At 51.0% G+C, this 22,158-nt stretch overlaps 1 protein-coding gene across 1 annotated transcript; it reads right to left on the minus strand.

Annotated features, from left to right (window-relative positions):
• Positions 1–1,011: 1,011 nt before the first annotated feature.
• On the minus strand, positions 1,012–20,880 carry nfrkb (nuclear factor related to kappaB binding protein; the record flags this gene model as incomplete). Its single annotated transcript, XM_080549475.1, has 25 exons — positions 1,012–1,143; positions 1,383–1,518; positions 2,747–2,853; positions 3,988–4,701; positions 5,064–5,273; positions 5,505–5,775; positions 5,911–6,116; positions 7,688–7,767; positions 13,813–13,936; positions 14,451–14,557; positions 15,263–15,437; positions 15,816–15,876; positions 15,986–16,032; positions 16,459–16,538; positions 16,716–16,793; positions 17,235–17,361; positions 17,569–17,680; positions 17,949–18,141; positions 18,295–18,379; positions 18,850–18,923; positions 19,021–19,125; positions 19,287–19,458; positions 19,551–19,678; positions 20,067–20,268; positions 20,749–20,880. The coding sequence occupies 25 exons, from the start codon at positions 20,878–20,880 to the stop codon at positions 1,012–1,014; spliced, it is 3,858 nt and encodes a 1,285-aa protein (XP_080405601.1).
• Positions 20,881–22,158: the final 1,278 nt, after the last annotated feature.

Below are 22,158 nucleotides of genomic sequence, written 5' to 3' on the forward strand. Positions count from 1 at the left end.
TTGATCAGATTACATTTTAGCACAATCATTCCTAAAGGATTATACTCTAAATAAAATAGATCACTGAACCCTGACAAATTCATTGGTTGCTATGAGATTTAGGTTAAGTAGAAACATGCCACAAGACCAAACTTTATATCCAACAACCTACATTCCACTGAGGGGAGAGTACCAGAAACCGTTTTATGAAACATTAACGTTTACCTGACATTGTTTCCTCCGCTCTTAAGACAGTGTAAATATTTGCATTGTCCGTTGCTATAGCAACATGCCTTTTCCCGCCCCCAAACAGAATGTCCGAATTACACTGTGTTTTTCATTCACTCTGGTTGTTTATTTTCAAGAAACAAAATACTCTTACTTACAATACCACATAGAAAAAAATACTGTATTACATCAGAAGCAACAATTGTCAACACATTCAAGCAAATCAGAGACCAGATTTGCAGTGTCACAAGTAGCACTCCAAACACTACTAACCCTTATCTATGACAAGGTTCACCACAGACACTTATCTTATTACTACACACAAAGGGTATCTGGAACATTATATATGCTAACTGGATAAGCAATCAGTTCAATGTTAAAGTGAATGCAAATGTTGTTGTTTTTTTACAAAAAAAGGGAGCCATGGGTGGGGTGAGAATAGACCATTCATTTGTTTACAATTAGGCAAAACTGGAATAGTTTCAGTCTAATTTGCATGTGACAATTACGTCTGACATTACAAACTGTTGAATGAACTGGGTTCTGACAGTTTCGTAGTGTGTCTTTGCACAACAATGAGAGTGAACCTCTCATGCGTCCCTCCCAGGCACCAGTGTCCTGCTGGAGGTTGAGAGAGCAGGAGGGCTGCGGATCCCAACCCTCCATGCCTCTGGAGCATAGGTCTGGCTCTGACCTAGTAGCCCAGTAGCTGGCTTTGTAACAGCATCTCAGTACAGGGCCCAGTAGCTGGCTTGGTACCAGCGTCTCAGTACAGGACCCAGTAGCTGGCTTGGTACCAGCGTCTCAGTGTGGCGGTGGGTCAGGTGTTCGTTTGGGTGAGGGTGCCGTGGTGACCACGACCGTGGACACGGACTTGGGAGAGCCAGCAGCCGAGCGTTGTTGGATCTGCTGGGCTGGGACTGTCTGGATGCGCACCTGCAGGAGAGAGAGAGAGAGATCAACCAACTATTACTGTTATAGTACATACACAAATCACATGATCACTGTTATAGTACATACACAAATCACATGATCACTGTTCTAGTACATACACAAATCACATTCACTGTTACTGTTCTAGGACATACAGAGATCACATGATCACTATGACATCACACTCCTCCTCCACCTGAGTGCAGGTGTGTGTTGAGTAAACAGAGTGTAGAGCTGCTGACCTGGGTGGCCTGGCCTTGTTGCTGTAGCTGCTGCAGCTGCTGAGCCGTGACAAAGCTGACGGGCTTGTTCCCAGCGATCAGTTTGGTGCCTGCAGGCATGGTGGTCAGGATGATGTTCCTCCCCAGAGTGCTGATGCTGCTCCGAGGAGAGAGGGGGAGAGGGAGAGAGAGAGGGAGAGGGAGAGGGAGAGAGGGGGAGGGAGAGGGAGAGGGAGAGAGGGGGAGGGGGAGAGAGGGGGAGAGGGGGAGAGGGAGAGAGAGAGGGAGAGGGAGAGAGGGAGAGGGAGAGGGAGAGGGAGAGAGGGAGAGGGAGAGGGAGAGAGAGGGGGAGAGGGAGAGAGGGAGAGGGAGAGAGAGAGGGAGAGGGAGAGAGAGGGGGAGAGGGAGAGAGGGGGAGGGGGAGAGAGGGAGAGAGGGGGAGGGGGAGAGGGAGAGGGGGAGAGGGAGAGGGAGAGGGGGAGAGGGAGAGGGGGAGAGAGGGAGAGGGAGAGGGAGAGGGGGAGAGGGAGAGGGTCATTGACAGGCTTGACGCCATGGGGGACAAGAATTCCCAAAACACAACAAACGGGTTGGGTTGGACAGTGTACCCGTTCGGCTCCATGAGCCGAGAATGAGCTTTTCATACACACAACTGCGACGCACTAAAACTAAACGCTATACCTTTAAGAAACAAACACCGTCAAATTCACACACAGGGTTCCCACACCTTCTGAAACATCAGATTCAAGCACCTTTCAAGACTCAATTCCCTCAAATTCAAGGACCCAACACGGCATAGTTTGAGACAGATCTAGATGAGAATTGATATAATAGGAACTATCCGCTCACAGACAACAATTAAAAAGAGAGGCTTGAATGTGTGAACACTAGATGGTCACTTGCCTTCTCTACCACAGCACAGCAAAATGATATATTGTGAAATGTGTAAGGTTAAGCAATACAGACTTATTCACAAATTGACAAGCTAAGTAAAACATTTTTTAATATATATGTTACGGTACATGTGGGAATACGGTACATGTGGGAAAACTAGGGTTAGGGTTAGGTGCTACATCGACTTGGTACATGCTGGCATGTCTTACCCTAACTCTAACCCTAATCCTAATCCAAACTCTAGCACCCTAACACCTAACCCTAGTTTTCCCACATGTACCACATTCCCACATGTACTGTAACATTTAAAAAATAAAAAAAAATTTGGAGAGAGAGAGGGGGGGAATTCAACCACTTTCAATGACCCATGTCTATTTTCCAAAACTTTTAAGACCTTGCTTTTTTTTCCTCAAATTCACAAACTTTCAAAGATTTCAAGGACCCGTGGGAGCCCTGCACACATCATACCGACAAAATAAATCCAAACCCACTTGGTACTGATGTTTCCTTTCAGTATGGGTGTGGTCACCACACTCTTGCTCTTCATGGGTTGGCTGAGGACAGACAGAGGCAGCGTGATCCGCGCCGGCAGCTTCCCCTGTGGTGGAGAGAGGGAGAGTAGAGGGGAGAGAGGGAGAGAGGGAGAGTAGAGGGGAGAGAGGGAGAGTAGAGGGGAGAGAGGGAGAGTAGAGGGGAGAGAGGGAGAGTAGAGGGGAGAGAGGGAGAGTAGAGGGGAGAGAGGGAGAGAGGGAGAGTAGAGGGGTGAGAGGGAGAGTAGAGGGGAGAGAGGGAGAGAGGGAGAGTAGAGGGGAGAGAGGGAGAGAGGGAGAGTAGAGGGGAGAGAGGGAGAGTAGAGGGGAGAGAGGGAGAGTAGAGGGGAGAGAGGGAGAGTAGAGGGGTGAGAGGGAGAGTAGAGGGGAGAGAGGGAGAGAGGGAGAGGAGAGGGGAGAGAGGGAGAGTAGAGGGGAGAGAGGGAGAGTAGAGGGGAGAGAGGGAGAGTAGAGGGGAGAGAGGGAGAGTAGAGGGAGAGAGGGAGAGTAGAGGGGAGAGAGGGAGAGTAGAGGGGAGAGAGGGAGAGTAGAGGGGAGAGAGGGAGAGTAGAGGGGAGAGAGGGAGAGAGGGAGAGTAGAGGGGAGAGAGGGAGAGTAGAGGGGAGAGAGGGAGAGTAGAGGGAGAGAGGGAGAGTAGAGGGGAGAGAGGGAGAGTAGAGGGGAGAGAGGGAGAGTAGAGGGGAGAGAGGGAGAGTAGAGGGGTGAGAGGGAGAGTAGAGGGGTGAGACTCCTGGTTGCGTTACCATGACCACAACCTAATAGGTATCCTTTCATCTAACGCCGGTCGAGAGATGACGCTGGCGTTGCTTGTTCGACGCTTCTCTGCCCGAAATCTAGATATACTTGCAGTATACAGAGTAGATTGTCCTACAAAGACACTTAGATTTAGATTGTCATCTAAAAATTAATTAGACCCCTATACTTTTTATTTTTTATTTGTTTTATTTATCTTTTGTTTCTTTTTATTATTACTACTCGATCTTTTCAGTTTGTAAAGCGTCTTTGAGTGTCTAGAAAAGTGCTATACAAGTCTAATGTATTATTAGTATTATTATTATTATCTAATGTTCGCATCAAAGTCATAGCCATTGAGGTATTTTGTTACCGCTACACCACATGACCTTCATAAAGCTTCCAGGCTCTATGTATATATATATATGCTTCATAGAACAGCGTCTTACTGGCTGTGTGGAGACCACGGTGGCGGTGACGGGGACCTGGCGCACGGTGGCGGTGTGCGTCCCCAGGGTCAGCGTGGCGCCGGAGGCCGCGGGGCCTTTCATCAGGGAGCCCTTAGCCCCGGCCAGGCCGCTGGTGGCCACAGTGACGGCCCCGCTCGACGTGGTGGTCGTCATGGTGATGGTCTGGCCCTGCTTCTGCGGGATGACGCCGAGGCCCGGCATGATGCGGATGGTGGTGCCGCCGCCCTTGGAGTCGGCCGAGGAGATGGTGGAGAAGGTTCTGGGCTTCTGGTCGGCCATGGTGACGGCCAGCGTGGGCATCAGACGGATGCTGTCTCCGGCCGCCTTCAGCAGGGCGGCGGTGGTGGTGGTGACGGCGGACCCCTTACCCGCCTGGCCGTCCCCTGATAAGGTGGTTGAGGAGGAGTAGTGGGGGGGGGTCACGTGGAGCGTGGCGGATATGCTCTTGCAGCCCCCGGCGCCGGCGTGGCCCAGCATGTCGGGGGTGAGCTTGACGGTGGTCAGGGGGGACTTGGTGAGCGTAGCCATCATGTCGGGGGTGATCCGCAGCACCGTCTGGCCCTTGGAGTCGGTGGTGATGGAGGAGGGGGGCAGGCGGAGGACGTCCTTGCCCTGGATCCTCAGGTTGGTGGCGGTTATGGGGATGCCCGCCCCCCCCGTGGCCTTCAGACCGTACTGGCCGGTGATGGCCACCTGCACAGAGAGACGGGGGAGGAGTCAGGAGGAGGAGGCAGGGAATACTCTATGGTGAATTTCACCAAGCAGGGTTAATTAACCCTTTTTAGAGTGGAATAGTAGAGATTGACGTTTCTCTACAGAATACTAAATTGAGGTCCTTTTTCTGTATATTACAGACATTTCCATTAATACTTCAAAAGAAAAAGGTTTTTTTTTCTTTATTTTATTGGATAGAGTTAGTGAAGACAGACAGGACAGTAAGGAGAAGAGGGCATGTCAGCATGTCAGCATGCCGGAATCGAACCGCAGTGCTAGACCACTGGACCACTGGACCACCCCAGGCCACAATTCCCAATAACACTTGAACCTCTCTCCACCTGTTTGATGATGTTCTGGCTGGTGACTCCCTGCAGGACAGCGGGGGAGGCTGGGTTGTGAGCCGGGCTGCCAGGGGAGCGGATCTGGGGTTTGGCCACAGTGATGGTGGTGGTCAGGCCTGAGACAGACAGGCCCGTCTGGACCCTGGCGGCCTGCACCTGGACCGGACTACCGACAGACTGGGTCCTGAGAGGCAACGTCACCACCGCCTGCTCCACACACACAGGAGAGGAGGAATGAGACCAGACACGGAGCTCTGTAGTAACATGCAGACACGACTTCAGACACAGATGAGGGTCATCATTATGAATGGGATGTCATGTTTACGTTTGTCTGTTTCTATTCAAAACCTGTGACTGTGAACAGAGAGACCTTCTGAAGGTCCGGCATGGATAAAAAAATAAAAAAATAAAATGTAGCTCCCAGAATCCTTCACTCACCTGTGTGATGCCCTTGGTCCCCATGGTGACGGGTACTCTGATCTGGTGGGGGGTCTGGTGCAGCAGCTTGGCCTGCTGGCTGACAGAGGCTCCCAGCCCAGCCTGAGCAGAGACCACCCGTACCTGAGGCAGGGAGCCCGGCCCGGCGTGGCCCACCACACGCGCTGCTGCATGCTGGGAGCTGACGGCCTGAGAAACCTGCGGTCCTGATTGGCTGCTGGATAAGAGGGTGCCCAGCTGAGGCATGGAGGGAGAGGACACCAGGAGGACGCTGGGGGGGCAAAAACAACACGACAGTCAGACAAGACAGGACGTCACATAACAACAACAATAATAACACAGAGACTATATTGGATTTTGGGAGCGTCAGAGAGCCCGTCCACAGAAGTTTCTGTTTTCCACTGACCCAGGGCTGCTCTTGGCCGAGTCAGGGACCCCAGCCTTGGTGGGGGTGGTGGCTACAGGGGCGAGGGGTGACTTGGGGGTCCCAGGTGTGCTGGGGGTGGGGGTCGTGGGAGTCGGGGACATGGGATTGGCCCCCGCATCACTCAGCACGGCCTGTCCCGCCTCCAGGGATCCAGGGGTCTTACCCCCTTCCTTACTGCCAGACTTCTACCACACAAACAAGGTGAGTTTGTCAACGTCTCCTCAAACAACCAATCACATCAAACAACAACAAGGAACAGATAACATAAGAAAGTCATTACAATGGATCGCTTGTTACTATGTAAAGCTTGTAACCCTTTTCACAAGAAACGGAAGTGAAAGTGATTTGACAAGACTTTCCGGCTCAGAAGAAAATATGTAAATGGTCAGGAAGGGCAACTCTCCGTACTCCTACAGCATGTAGACACAAACACAGAGGGACAGTAGATATACAGCATGTGCAGTAGCAGTATATACTGAACCTCTACACCCACCTCGAAATACATTCAATTAGGGTTTTTTTCCTAACTGATCGACACAACCTACTTTACACTTTCAATGTGAAGTTGAAACAAATACAAATACAAACAAAAATGGAGAGGAACTAAAGTGCTCAGGAATGGAGAGGAACACACTGCTCAGGAATGCTCCCCTGAGGCCTGGGGAGGAACAACAAACAACACCATCCCAGTCAGTCTGCCCTCGACACCGCCTGGCCAGAGGGAATCCCTTCATGAAATCTCTTTCAAATCTATACTTATGTTTGCAACAATCAATTCAAGTTAGTAATACAGCCAAAAAAAGAAAACGTGTGGCTGGAAATGTGTTTTTAACACAAAGCATTATGTTCAGTCCCAGTCTAGCACACACATCGCCATCACAACATGTCCTGTGTGGACAGCAGTGTTGCTGCACCATGTTATGGGTATTATTGTCACAAGCTGGACTGGGGACTTGGTCAGGATAAGGAGAAATGTGCTGAGTCGTAGTGACAGCCTAATCAACACAGTGTGGAATTGATTCATATTCAAATCTATTATCCATGCACTCAGATGGACTCAACTCAACTCTCTCAACTTACTGAATAACTTTAAGGAGAACCACAGTATGGGGGATGTATAATTTAGCAAACAGGGTTTCCCTGTTTTAAAAATTGTCTTTCACTTGGAAATACTCAAAAAGAATGTAGGTCAATGTGCAGGCTCCGAGACAACAAACACATTCCATTTTGAAAGGGGGTGTAGATTTCCTGGAGGCGCTGTAAGCTAGGAGGGTATAGCTCATCTGTATCATCTGAACACAGCAAAGACCTAGGTTCTAGGCCCTGGACAATCTAGACAATTTGATGGCAGCTACTAGATTGAAATCAAGTGCAATACTGAAACACAACTGTGAACATTTCAAACCTGCAAACTGCGACACTTTAAATGAATGTGCAATAACACTATGTGCAATATGACAACCCTCGGGTACATAAGGTTCAGAGATAGGAAATGTTAGAATAGGTATAGCATAGCATAGAGTACAGCACAGTGTTTTATTTGTATAGTATAGTATAGTGGATAGTGTACATAGCCTTTATGTATGTAAAACAGCTCTTTTCCCTTCTTGTTTTTAGTTATTTTTTCCTAGCACCAGGGGAGCCCCCCCTCCCAAATTTCGTTGTTTGGTACCTGTACTATATCAATGACAATAAAGACCATTCATTCATTCATTCATTCATCTGTATAAGAGGCAGCTACAGCAGAGAGACTCACAGGCTTGGAGGCAGGTTTGGGTTTCTGCTGCAGGGCCTTTCTGGCCTTGGCAGCTGCAGCCTGAGCCTGGTGGATCCTCTCTGGATGGGGAGAGAGGTGGAGAGAGGGGGAGAGAGGTGGAGAGAGGGGGAGAGAGGGGGAGAGAGGTGGAGAGAGGGGGAGAGAGGTGGAGAGAGGTGGAGAGAGGGGGAGAGAGGTGGAGAGAGAGGTGGAGAGGGGGAGAGGTGGAGAGAGAGGTGGAGAGGGGGAGAGAGAAGGAGAGAGGTGGAGAGAGAAGGAGAGAGGGGGAGAGAGGGGGAGAGGGGGAGAGAGGGGGAGAGAGGGAGAGAGAGGTGGAGAGAGGTGGAGAGAGGTGGAGAGAGGTGGAGAGAGGGGGAGAGAGAAGGAGAGAGGGGGAGAGAGAGGTGGAGAGAGGTGGAGAGAGGTGGAGAGAGGGGGAGAGAGAGGTGGAGAGAGGGGGAGAGAGAGGTGGAGAGAGGGGGAGAGAGGGAGAGAGAGGTGGAGAGAGGTGGAGAGAGGTGGAGAGAGGGGGAGAGAGAAGGAGAGAGGTGGAGAGAGGGGGAGAGAGGGAGAGAGAGGTGGAGAGAGGTGGAGAGAGGTGGAGAGAGGTGGAGAGAGGGGGAGAGAGGGGGAGAGAGAAGGAGAGAGGTGGAGAGAGGGGGAGAGAGAGGTGGAGAGAGGTGGAGAGAGGGGGAGAGAGAGGTGGAGAGAGAGGGAGAGAGAAGGAGAGAGAAGGAGAGAGGTGGAGAGAGGGGGAGAGAGGGAGAGAGAGGTGGAGAGAGGTGGAGAGAGGTGGAGAGAGGTGGAGAGAGGGGGAGAGAGAAGGAGAGAGGGGGAGAGAGGGGGAGAGAGAGGTGGAGAGAGGTGGAGAGAGGGGGAGAGAGAGGTGGAGAGAGGGGGGAGAGAGAGGTGGAGAGAGGGGGGAGAGAGGGAGAGAGAGGTGGAGAGAGAGGTGGAGAGAGGTGGAGAGAGGTGGAGAGAGGTGGAGAGAGGGGGAAGAGAGAGGTGGAGAGAGGGGGAGAGAGAGGGGAGAGAGGGGGAGAGAGAGGTGGAGAGAGGTGGAGAGAGGGGAGAGAGGTGGAGAGAGGGGGAGAGAGAGGTGAGAGAGGGGGGAGAGAGGGGGAGAGAGGGGGAGAGAGAGGTGGAGAGAGGTGGAGAGAGAAGGAGAGAGGTGGAGAGAGAGGTGGAGAGAGAAGGAGAGGTGGAGAGAGGGGGAGAGAGAGGTGGAGAGAGGGGGAGAGAGGGGGAGAGAGAGGTGGAGAGAGGTGGAGAGAGAAGGAGAGAGGTGGAGAGAGAGGTGGAGAGAGGGGGAGAGAGAGGTGGACAGAGGTGGAGAGAGAGGTGGGGAGAGGGGGAGAGAGGTGGAGAGAGGGGGAGAGAGAGGGGAGAGAAGGAGAGAGGTGGAGAGAGGTGGAGAGAGAGGTGGAGAGAAGTGGAGAGAGGGGGAGAGAGGGGGAGAGAGGTGGAGAGAGGTGGAGAGAGGGGGGAGAGAGAGGTGGAGAGAGGTGGAGAGAGGTGGAGAGAGGTGGAGAGAGGGGGAGAGAGGTGGAGAGAGGTGGAGAGAGGGGGAGAGAGGTGGAGAGAGGTGGAGAGAGGGGAGAGAGAGGTGGAGAGAGGGGGAGAGAGAGAGGTGGAGAGAGGTGGAGAGAGGTGGAGAGAGGTGGAGAGAGGGGGAGAGAGGGGGAGAGAGAGGTGGAGAGAGGGGGAGAGAGAAGGAGAGAGGTGGAGAGAGGTGGAGAGAGGTGGGGAGAGAGGGGGAGAGGGGTGGAGAGAGGTGGAGAGAGGTGGAGAGAGGTGGAGAGAGGTGGAGAGAGGTGGGGAGAGAGGTGGAGAGAGGTGGAGAGGGGTGGAGAGAGGTGGAGAGAGGTGGAGAGAGGTGGAGAGAGGTGGGAGAGAGGGGGAGAGAGGTGGAGAGAGGTGGAGAGAGGTGGAGAGAGAGGTGGAGAGAGAGGTGGAGAGAGAGGGGGAGAGAGGGGGAGAGAGGGGGGAGAGAGAGGGGGAGAGAGGAACAGAGAGAGGGGGAGAGAGAAGGAGAGAGGTGGAGAGAGTGGGAGAGAGGTGGAGAGAGGGGAGAGAGGTGGAGAGAGGGGGGAGAGAGGGGGAGAGAGGGGGAGAGAGGTGGAGAGAGGGGGAGAGAGGTGGAGAGAGGGGGAGAGAGGGGGAGAGGGGTGGAGAGAGGGGGAGAGAGGTGGAGAGAGGTGGGGAGAGAGGTGGAGAGAGAGGTGGAGAGAGGGGAGAGAGGTGGAGAGAGGTGGAGAGAGAGGTGGAGAGAGGTGGAGAGAGGGGGAGAGAGGGGGAGAGAGGTGGAGAGAGGGGGAGAGAGGGGGAGAGAGGGGGAGAGAGAAGGAGAGGTGGAGAGAGAGGGGGAGAGAGGGGGAGAGAGGTGGAGAGAGGGGGAGAGAGGGGGAGAGAGGTGGGAGAGAGGGGAGAGAGGGAGAGAGGTGGAGAGAGAAGGAGAGAGGTGGAGAGAGGGGGAGAGAGGGGGGAGAGAGGTGGGGAGAGAGGGGGAGAGAGGTGGAGAGAGGTGGAGAGAGAAGGAGAGAGGGGGAGAGAGGGAGAGAGAGGGGGAGAGAGGTGGAGAGAGGGGGAGAGAGAAGGAGAGAGGGGGAGAGAGGTGCAGAGAGGGGGAGAGAGGGGGAGAGAGAAGGAGAGAGAGGAGAGAGGGGGAGAGAGGGGGAGAGAGGGGGAGAGAGAGGTGGAGAGAAGGGGAGAGAGGGGGAGAGAGAAGGAGAGAGGTGGAGAGAGGTGGAGAGAGGGGGAGAGAGGTGGAGAGAGGGGGAGAGAGGTGGAGAGAGGGGGAGAGAGGGGGAGAGGGGGAGAGAGAGGTGGAGAGAGGGGGAGAGAGGTGGAGAGAGAAGGAGAGAGGTGGAGAGAGGTGTAGAGAGGGGGAGAGAGGGGGAGAGAGGGGGAGAGAGAGGTGGAGAGAGGGGGAGAGAGGGGGAGAGAGAAGGAGAGAGAAGGAGAGAGGTGGAGAGAGGTGGAGAGAGAGGTGGAGAGAGGGGGAGAGAGGTGGAGAGAGAGGTGGAGAGAGGTGGAGAGAGGTGGAGAGAGAAGGAGAGAGGTGGAGAGGTGGGGGAGAGAGAGGTGGAGAGAGGTGGAGAGAGGGGGAGAGAGAGGTGGAGAGAGGGGGAGAGAGAGGTGGAGAGAGGGGGAGAGAGGGAGAGAGAGGTGGAGAGAGGTGGAGAGAGGTGGAGAGAGGTGGAGAGAGGGGGAGAGAGAAGGAGAGAGGTGGAGAGAGGGGGAGAGAGGGAGAGAGAGGTGGAGAGAGGTGGAGAGAGGTGGAGAGAGGGGGAGAGAGAAGGAGAGAGGTGGAGAGAGGGGGAGAGAGGGGGAGAGAGAGGTGGAGAGAGGTGGAGAGAGGGGAGAGAGAGGTGGAGAGAGAGGGAGAGAGAAGGAGAGAGAAGGAGAGAGGTGGAGAGAGGGGGAGAGAGGGAGAGAGAGGTGGAGAGAGGTGGAGAGAGGTGGAGAGAGGTGGAGAGAGGGGGAGAGAGGGGGAGAGAGAGAGAGGTGGAGAGAGGTGGAGAGAGAGGTGGAGAGAGGTGGAGAGAGGGGGAGAGAGAGGTGGAGAGAGGGGGAGAGAGAGGTGGAGAGAGGGAGAGAGAGGTGGAGAGAGGTGGAGAGAGGTGGAGAGAGGGGGAGAGAGAGGTGGAGAGAGGGGGAGAGAGAGGGAGAGAGGGGGAGAGAGAGGTGGAGAGAGGGGGAGAGGTGGAGAGAGGGGGAGAGAGAGGTGGAGAGAGGGGGAGAGAGGGGGAGAGAGAGGTGGATAGAGGTGGAGAGAGAAGGAGAGAGGTGGAGAGAGAGGTGGAGAGAGAAGGAGAGGTGGAGAGAGAGGTGGAGAGAGGGGGAGAGAGGGGGAGAGAGGGGGAGAGAGAGGTGGAGAGAGGTGGAGAGAGAAGGAGAGAGGTGGAGAGAGAGGTGGAGAGAGGGGGAGAGAGAGGTGGAGAGAGGTGGAGAGAGAGGTGGGGAGAGGGGGAGAGAGGTGGAGAGAGGGGGAGAGAGAGGGGGAGAGAAGGAGAGAGGTGGAGAGAGGTGGAGAGAAGTGGAGAGAGGGGGAGAGAGGGGGAGAGAGGTGGAGAGAGGTGGAGTGAGAGGGGGAGAGAGAGGTGGAGAGAGGTGGAGAGAGGTGGAGAGAGGTGGAGAGAGGGGGAGAGAGGTGGAGAGAGGTGGAGAGAGGGGGAGAGAGGTGGAGAGAGGTGGAGAGAGGGGGAGAGAGAGGTGGAGAGAGGGGGAGAGAGAGGTGGAGAGAGGTGGAGAGAGGTGGAGAGAGAGGTGGAGAGAGGGGGAGAGAGAAGGAGAGAGGTGGAGAGAGGTGGAGAGAGGTGGAGAGAGGTGGGGAGAGAGGGGGAGAGGGGTGGAGAGAGGTGGAGAGAGGTGGAGAGAGGTGGAGAGAGGTGGGGAGAGGTGGAGAGAGGTGGAGAGAGGTGGAGAGAGGTGGAGAGAGGTGGAGAGAGGTGGGGAGAGAGGGGGAGAGAGGTGGAGAGAGGTGGAGAGAGGTGGAGAGAGAGGTGGAGAGAGAGGGGGAGAGAGGGGGAGAGAGAGGGGGAGAGAGGAACAGAGAGAGGGGGAGAGAGAAGGAGAGAGGTGGAGAGAGGGGGAGAGAGGTGGAGAGAGGGGGAGAGAGGTGGAGAGAGGGGGAGAGAGGGGGAGAGAGGTGGAGAGAGGGGGAGAGAGGTGGAGAGAGGGGGAGAGAGGGGGGAGAGGGGTGGAGAGAGGGGGAGAGAGGTGGAGAGAGGTGGGGAGAGAGGTGGAGAGAGAGGTGGAGAGAGGGGGAGAGAGGTGGAGAGAGGTGGAGAGAGAGGTGGAGAGAGGTGGAGAGAGGTGGAGAGAGGTGGAGAGATGGGGAGAGAGGTGGAGAGAGGGGGAGAGAGGGGGAGAGAGAAGGAGAGGTGGAGAGAGAGGGGGAGAGAGGGGGAGAGAGGTGGAGAGAGGGGGAGAGAGGGGGAGAGAGGTGGGGAGAGAGGGGGAGAGAGGTGGAGAGAGGTGGAGAGAGAAGGAGAGAGGTGGAGAGAGGGGGAGAGAGGGGGAGAGAGGTGGGGAGAGAGGGGGAGAGAGGTGGAGAGAGGTGGAGAGAGAAGGAGAGAGGGGGAGAGAGGGAGAGAGAGGGGGAGAGAGGTGGAGAGAGGGGGAGAGAGAAGGAGAGAGGGGGAGAGAGAAGGAGAGAGGGGGAGAGAGGGGGAGAGAGGTGCAGAGAGGGGGAGAGAGGGGGAGAGAGAAGGAGAGAGAGGGAGAGAGGGGGAGAGAGGGGGAGAGAGGGGGAGAGAGAGGTGGAGAGAAGGGGAGAGAGGGGGAGAGAGAAGGAGAGAGGTGGAGAGAGGGGGAGAGAGGGGGAGAGAGGTGGAGAGAGGGGGAGAGAGGGGGAGAGAGAGGTGGAGAGAGGGGGAGAGAGGTGGAGAGAGAAGGAGAGAGGTGGAGAGAGGTGGAGAGAGGGGGAGAGAGGGGGAGAGAGGGGGAGAGAGAGGTGGAGAGAGGGGGAGAGGTGGAGAGAGGGGGAGAGAGAGGTGGAGAGAGGTGGAGAGAGGTGGAGAGAGGGGGAGAGAGGTGGAGAGAGGTGGAGAGAGGTGGAGAGAGGGAGAGAGAGAGGTGGAGAGAGGTGGAGAGAGGGGGAGAGAGGTGGAGAGAGGGGTGGAGAGAGGTGGAGAGAGGGGGAGAGAGGTGGAGAGAGGTGGAGAGAGGTGGAGAGAGGGAGAGAGAGGGTGGAGAGAGGGGGAGAGAGGTGGAGAGAGAGAGAGAGAGAGGTGGAGAGAGGGGGAGAGAGGTGGAGAGAGGGGGAGAGAGGTGGAGAGAAGTGGAGAGGTACAGACAGAAGTCAACACTGGAGCAATCTGGGTGCAAAACACACACTTGCCTACAAGATTTGCTTGCGGAAAAAAGCGAATCAAATGAACTATTCTTATACGCTATACGTGTCATAGAGATCATAAAACATTCTTGAGATGTTTGACACACACACAGACATGCTCTGGAAGTTTGTTATTGTTCAACATGTACAATTTCATACAAATACATCATCGACTGCCACAGCATAGAGGGGGGGGTGTTTATCATGAAGAGGCATAAGGATCACTGGGTAAAGAAACCTTGTATGAAGAGCGGGTCTGAACACAGAGAGGTAAAGTGCTGCTCACCAAACTCCTCCTGGCTGCGGTCGCGGTGCAGGTAGATCCACAGCTTGCGGCCGATGTCGTATTTCACACAAGGGTCCTTCTCATAGTGGAGCCTGTCCAGAGCCCCGCTCACCACTGTGTTCACCTACGTAACACAGCACTACATCAAGCTCTGCTCACCACTGTGTTCACCTACGTAACACAGCACTACCTCAAGCTCTGCTCACCACTGTGTTCACCTACGTAACACAGCACTACATCAAGCTCTGCTCACCACTGTGTTCACCTACGTAACACAGGACTACATCAAGCTCTGCTCACACACCAACAAACCCAGACAATCCCATGCAAATCAAATCCTTGAATTCATGCAAATCCAAGGGCTGGAGGTGATGTTCTCAACCGCAACCACGACAATAACAACACCACCACAGCAGGGGGGGGGGGGGTAATTCCATCAACGTCGCTAAAGGACAAGCCAGACTTATTTTGATAAATCTTGTGGGATTTACCCCCCCAAAAAATCCAGCCTTATTTTTGACAACTCTGGTGAGACTTCTCAAAATAACCCTGGAATTTCCTTCAGCAACGTTGATGGAATACAGAGTATAGTGAGTATATAACCTGAACACTGGTGAGTATATATAGTGATATAGAACCTGAGCACTGGTGACGTCTGGTGCTAGGAACTGAGAGTCCTTCAGCAGCTCACAGATCTCCGCCCTGGTCCCCTCCCCGTTGGGCAACCGCGCGGCCGCGTCACGTACTGGAGGAGCAGGTAGAACACCAGTCATACATCTATACATCATATCTATATATCATATATAGATGATATATATATAGATGTATATCTATACATATATCTATATGTATAGATATACATCATATCTATACATCATATCTATACACCATGTCTCTACATCATATCTATACATCATATCTATACATCACATCTATACATCATATCTACCATATCTATCCCAAGGCTGCAACAAAATACATTGATAAAAACTGTTTTAACGTGACTGCAACTGGTTTGTTGACTGAGACCTAGAGCAGACAGTTTTGGGGTGTAAGGTGTTACCCAGGGACAGACAGACAGTGTTGGGGTGTAGAGTGTTACCCAGGGACAGACAGACAGACAGACAGTGTTGGGGGTGTAGAGTGTTACCCAGGGACAGACAGACAGACAGTGTTGGGGTGTAGAGTGTTACCCAGGGACAGACAGACAGTGTTGGGGTGTAGAGTGAAACCCAGGGACAGACAGACAGACAGACAGTGTTGGGGGTGTAGTGTTACCCAGGGACAGACAGACAGACAGTGTTGGGGTGTAGAGTGTTACCCAGGGACAGACAGACAGACAGTGTTGGGGTGTAGAGTGTTACCCAGGGACAGACAGACAGACAGTGTTGGGGTGTAGAGTGTTACTCAGGGACAGACAGACAGACAGTGTTGGGGTGTAGAGTGTTACCCAGGGACAGGATGGTGACGTAGGCGGGGCGGTCAGAGCGCAGCAGGGTGTGCTCCCGGGCCTTGTTCAGGGACATCTCCTTGTCGAAGACCCCTTTGACCGGCCCCACCACCGACTCAAAGCCGTGCATCCTGAAGGTGAACGCCTTGTGTGGCTGGTCGTACCGCTGCTGCTCCTGAGGAGGAGAGACCAGCACATGGATGACATCACACATGGATTACATCACACATGTTTAGAAGTCACATGGATTACATCACACATGGAATGAGGAATGGTATCAAATACACGTATATCACATGCATCACTTTATTATGTCGTTTATATATCTTCGATAGTGTTTTATTGATTACTATTGTTGTATTATTCTTTTTATGCTGTGTGGAAAATGTTAAAGCACTTTGAGCTGCAACATTTGCAGGAAAAGTGCTATACTATTATTATCATTATTATTATTATTATTATTAATAATAATAATCCTTTATTTAACGAGGGTAGTCATATTGAGACAGTAGCCTCTTTTTCAAATGAGCCCTGGCTAAGAAGGAGCACTGACCTGCACCTGGAACACGTGCCTCTCGTCCCCCGTGCTGGGCCGCACCACGTAGTCAGTCCAGCTGCTTGAGTACAGAGACACCACCATGTTAGTACAGCAGTCTGAACCTCCTATGGCCATGAATGAGCATTATGTAAGAGGGCACATATGAATACAATATGGACACTTACACTCTGGGGGTGGGAGATGCCATCTCTGCTAGTTCTTCACTCTCGGTCTGCAGAAGACATCATAGTTGTATTCAAATATGTCAGATTATACAACAGTTAGTTCCGACCAAGTAATTTGATTGGACAAGAGGCATTCCATGAGTGCTGATATACAGTATAACAGCACTGGGACTTTTAACTATATGCATCACTCCGAAATGACCGTTAATACAAAGTAGCTAGCCTGCAGATGTTTGTGTTCAGGTTACTAGGCAACTGTCCAGTTGCGTAACTATTTTTTGTTGACGGAGCCAAAATAAATGATTAAATAAACAAACAAATCATAATCTGTTGTCACTTATTACTGTTAACTAATAAATTGTGCTGTAGAACTGTTGTATAAAATATCACACTCGAGGTCGTGCTGTTATACTGAGTAAACACAGAATGACCCTTCTAATGGAACCTAAGGAGAATTTCCGCTTTGTTGATACCTTGACAACCACCAGGTCCTTGGAGTCCACCCACAACTGACAGAGGGCGCTCAGGTCCTTCTCTCCATCCTGACTCGGACCTGGGAGAAGCGTCACAAACCTTTACAACTGTTCTCATGTGCAAAGTGCTTACATGTGCAAAAAGATTTTGGATAAACCAACAAACCAAACATCTTTGAGCCCTGGGAAAAGCGCTATGTAAATAAAATGAATTATTATTATTATTATTATTATTATTATTATCAACATGACCGTACCGATCCATTTCCATTGCTGAAAACGTTCCTTGAATTCCACATATGGGGAGAAGCCGCTGGGGAGAACCATCATACCAGCTGAGAGAGAGAGAGAGAGAGAGAGAGAGAGAGAGAGAGAGAGAGAGAGAGAGAGAGAGAGAGAGAGAGAGAAGGGAGGAAAGAACAAGTGAGAGAGGACGTATAAGAGATTAGGGGGCGGCTGTGGCGCAGGAGGTAGAGCCGGCGTCTAATGATCACAAGCTCGGCAGGCGGTTCGAACCTCGGCTGGCCACATGTCGAGGTGTCCTTGGGCAAGACACGGAACCCCAAATTGCTCCCAGTGAGCGGGGCCGGCGCCTTGCTTGGTAGCTTGCCGCCATTGGTGTGTGAATGTGTGTGTGAATGGGTGAATGAGAGGCCGTTGTAAAGTGCTTTGGAATAAGGCGCTATATAAGTCAGTCCGTTTACAGACCATTTACCAAGAGATATTAGTATAAGTATAAGTCCTAGCCATAGACATTTTTGTCCTCTCTCACCCACCTTTAGTCTCTCCAGCCATGAAGTGCAGCGCCGGCAGCACCAGTTCTGACCAGCAGGGGGCGGAGGAGAACCAGGGGTTGAGGGAACTGGCTGGGGACGACTGCCACTGCTGAACCTTCTCCTCCAACTGAGACAACAAAGGGACGTCATTATGACACAGACCCTCAGAAATATGACTTAGGCAATTATGCTATGAGGCTAACGAAATATAAGTGTGTGTTACTGTGAGTAAGTGTGTGTTACTGTGAGTAAGCGTGTGTTACTGTGAGTAAGTGTGTGTTACTGTGAGTAAGTGTGTGTTACTGTGAGTAAGTGTGTGTTACTGAGTCAATACCATGGAGCTACTGGCCAGGCTCTCTAGTCTGAGGATGTTCTCCAACAAGTTGAAGAAGCTCACAGCGATCTCCTCCACCATGACCGGGCTGCTCTGCACCTCCTCCATGGGCCTGTCCCCCGGGGGAGAACAAAACACACAGGTATGTGACAAGGAATGTGGCGTGTAGACTGCTATGATGTGAGAAGAGTTAGAGTTGATTATAGCAATATTCACGCCTTTTAACACATGAATGTATGTTTAGTGTCAACTATTCATAATTTATCATCATCATTCATCATCAACAAAGGGTTTTAAGAACATAACAACAGCATATTTACGGATCAGTACAACAATGTGGGTTGGGTGCATGTTGTGACGCTAGCGTAGTGTAGACTCACTCTTCCTTGACGCTGGGGAGGGGAGCCGCTGGGGTTTCTGGCGGAGCAGCGGTGGTGTTGACTGACGGAGCCGGGGCCTCTGGAGCCATGAGAGCTTCACAGGGATCCTCTGACTCCACTTTGATCTGCTTCATCTTCTTCTTCCTCCTCTCCTCCCTCATCTTCCGCTTGGGCAGAGCCAGGTCAAAGAGTGCTGGGTAGAGAAGACAGAAGCTAGGTTGTTTCTGTGCAGATGTCATATCATTTGAGGGCAAGAGATAAACAGTAATGATCTACATACTACATGTATAGTTACATACTACATGTATAGTTCATTTTACAGATCCATTTTCAGTCAAGCACTCACCCATGACTGAACCTTTACGACCTAAATTGACTCTTGTCATCATGTCACCAAGATGGATATCAGAGGTCATCAAATCTGGATGATCCTGTGAATGTATGACCCGTTAGGAAGGAAAATAGTCATGCACAAAAATACCAAATCAAACAACTAGACTGCCTGCCCCCCATATCGATTCATTTGTTGACGATAAATAATTGTTAACATTCTGTTGCCTGGACGAGCTTCTTTAGAGACCACAGCTCAGGGTTCCTACAAGTTTCAACAAGTCAAACTTATACCTTTTTAATACCTTTTTTTAGACCTCTTTGGATATCATTTTAGACCTATTCGCGACACCGCGTGACAGCTTTTTGTCATCCTCAAGGTGATGAAATTAGGGATTTCACTGCCATACAGACAAAAAAGTCTGAAGGATAATTAATATAAAATAAACAAGTCCCATAATTACTCAAAAGTAGTTGATTAATTTCCGCTTCCGGCTTTTTAAGACCAGCGCGGGGAACCCTGACGGTTCTAAAGCAGCAGCACAGTGAGGTGGATTTATGAAAAACTAACTGGTTGACGTTTCCTCTTCTCTCTGTGTCTCCGCAGCATGGCTCTCATGTCCTTCTCTCCAAAGTCTGGTTTGTCTGGGAGGGAAAAACATCACATATCTTCAATCTGTGTATCTGCTGAATCTACACATTACAGTAGTAGCTGCGTACTGTGTATAGAGGCCTGACTGACCTGTTGTCTTCATGTCCAGGGTAGAGAGACTGGGAAGAACCCTGAGAGAGACTGTGGATGTGGGAGAGGAAGGAGGCCGAGGCGCTGGGAGCCAAGACGCCGTGTCTGAAAATGAGAAGATGAAGACTCCTGTAGTCATAACAACACTTCTCCGTGTATCTTATAAACTGAACAGTAATCACTGAAAGATCCAAGTCGACAGTACATCTAATGCTGCCGAATGTAGTTTATTTACAACCGTCTATATTGATGAAAGTACAACTCACCGTCATCGTCAGAAGAGACGTTGCTGTCCCCGCATTCAGTTTTGACTTCCTTTAGTATGCGGCACACTCTTCCTCTGACCCTCTGTTCCTGCATCTCACCGTGCGTGTGGCTGGGATATTTCCGCTTCACTGCTATCTCAGGGCCACTGCGGACTGCCAACTCCAGTAGCTCCTGAACACACAGACGCATCCAGAAACACAGTGAGAGAGGCCGTTCACCTCACAACTGAACCTCTACGAAGGACACGAGGGCCTTGATCCTACCTTCCTGGAGACGAGGATCTGTTTGAGGAGTCTGTGGTAGTACTGCTGCTGGGAATACAAGTGACGCTTCCTTTGGGACTTGGCACACAGCTGTCTGTACTTGACCACTTCTGGATTAAAGTAGCCATCTGGATTCACATAGAGACACGTGACACTTAAAAAATGTACATTTACATTTACATTTTTGGCATTTAGCAGACGGCTTATTCCAAAGCGACTTACAATCGATACATTTGACTAAGCAAGTGAATCATCAATTCCCCAGTTGTAGCAGGAAGAGTAATCTAGCTCAGGCCAGGCAGTCATCGTGATATTATTATTATTATTTTATTTTTTTATAGACACTGGAGAAACAGTACAAGGGGGGCAGAAGAAGTCTTAGGAGACACAGTATAGGAAAAAAGCAGGTGTCTCAGGACAGGAGACGCAGTGCTGGGGGGGTAGTAGATGTCTAAAAAAAACACTCCAATAAAACGTACACAATCAAGCAGCGATGAAGGGAGACGGAGGCGTTACCTCTGAACTGTTTCTGCGCGAGATGCAGAGGATTCCCGAAGCAAAAGTTGTGGTTGTTGAAGAGGTGGCTGACGGTGGAGTCCTGCTCGGTGGCGTTGTTATCAGGGAAGTGTGGCAAGAACTGACGGAGATGCTGCCTCTGATCGTCCGTCAGCACCTTAGTCCAGGAGGTCTCACTCATCACAGAGAAGAAGATGTCAGGCTGTTTGGATGAAAAAAACACACATAACCCCACATACTTTTGAAAACAATGCAACAATGGATACATAAACAAAATACATCTATAGCTTCTATGATCAAGTTAGGTCACTGGCAGTGGCGGACCCAGGCTGTTTGAAGGGCAGGGGCGAAAAGACAAAAAGGGCACCTACTGCACAACATGGGACCCCATCAGTGCACATGGTCAAGTTTAGACCATTAGAGGGACACCAGTAGGGCACGTCCTCTAATATTGCCACTCAAAAGGGCACTTTAGTGTGACGTTTTTCAACGGTGGGGGCACATGGTCAAGTTTAGACCATTGGAGGGGCACCAATAGGGCACATCCTCTCATTTTCGCCACTCAAAAGGGCACTTAAGAGAGACGTTTTTCAACAGTGGGGGCACCAGGAGGGGCGGTCCCCCCCCCCCCCCTCCCCCCGAGTCCGCCAGTGGTCACTGGGATCACTGCAGTAGAACTCACATCCTCCAGCAGGTCCTCAGGTAAGCTCACGCGGCAGTTTCCCAGCATGCATTCCTCAGTGGCACGTCCATCCTCCTGCCCCTCTCCCGACTCCAGGGGGTCGGTCAGCATCATGTGATCAAGGGCCTCCATCCTTCTTCACTTCCTTCACAATCTTAGAAAATAAAACGGGATGCTTTACTGTATTCTACGCTGATAGAAGATGACTTACTCTGTGTGACGTCACGCACTACAATCTTGCATTCATTGACATTATTATTTCAGTGTAATGATGTTGTTGCTAGGGAACATTGCTACTGTAGTACACTCTGATTGGCTAAATCTACAGCTAGACAACTTAGTTTATAAACATGTAGCTACCCTGACAACTAGAATGACACGTTGTTAGAGACATTGTATCCTCTGCCCAGATAACACACATAAAAACACATGCTAATGCTAGCTAGTGCAGGGTATCCGCGGTGTCTTGAAAAGTATTAAAAGTTGATAAATCAATTTTGGGAAAATCAAGACCCTTAATAAGTATTAAAATGTCTTATCACGATTTTATGAGGTCTTGAATTTTTTGGGTATTTTTCTGAATTAGAGGGTTAGGGTTAGGGTTACCCTCTGTCCAAAGAGTTTGAGTCCTAAAAACGTTTAGTAAAAGTTTGTGAATGTATTAGTTTTATTAAAAAACAAAGAGTCAGTACCTGGACAGATGTCTGGAGCAGCATAAGACAAGTCTGGTGAGAGAATCACCCAGAGAAGGGAACGATAACAACGACGTACCGACACTACTTCCGTTCCGTCGACTAAGTCTTCCGTTCCTGTCTAACGATTTGGACAGATTTCAGTTCCGCAGGCCCTCTGATTGCCACAGGCGCAATCATTCATTGTAAAAGAAGTCTGTTAGTTTATTGTACAGGTTAGAGGTTATACAGTGGTGTTTAGTGATGCGTTTCCAGCTTTCTACACCCATATGGAAAGAGCCATTGAAAGACCAGGTAGCTGTCACTGAATACATGTTGATTTTTTTGTATACAGTACAGGCCAAAAGTTTGGACACACCTTCTCATTCAATGTGTTTCCTTTATTTTCATGACTATTTGGTACATTGTAGATTCTCACTGAAGGCATCAAAACTATGAATGAACACATAGGAATTATGTATTTAACAATAAAGTGTGAAATAACTCTAAATATGTCTTATATTTTAGATTCCTCAAAGTAGCCACCCTTTGCTTTTTTGTTGTTAATAAAATATATAATAATAATAATAAATATAATATGTGTTAATAATAATATGTTATTATATATATATTTATTATTATTATTATATATTTTATTAACAACAAAAAAGCAAAGGGTGGCTACTTTGAGGAATCTAAAATCTAAGACATATTTAGAGTTATTTCACACTTTTTTGTT

This window comes from Nansenia antarctica, assembly GCF_963989245.1.
Source record: "Nansenia antarctica genome assembly, chromosome: 20".
In the NCBI taxonomy this organism is placed as follows: domain Eukaryota; kingdom Metazoa; phylum Chordata; class Actinopteri; order Argentiniformes; family Microstomatidae; genus Nansenia; species Nansenia antarctica.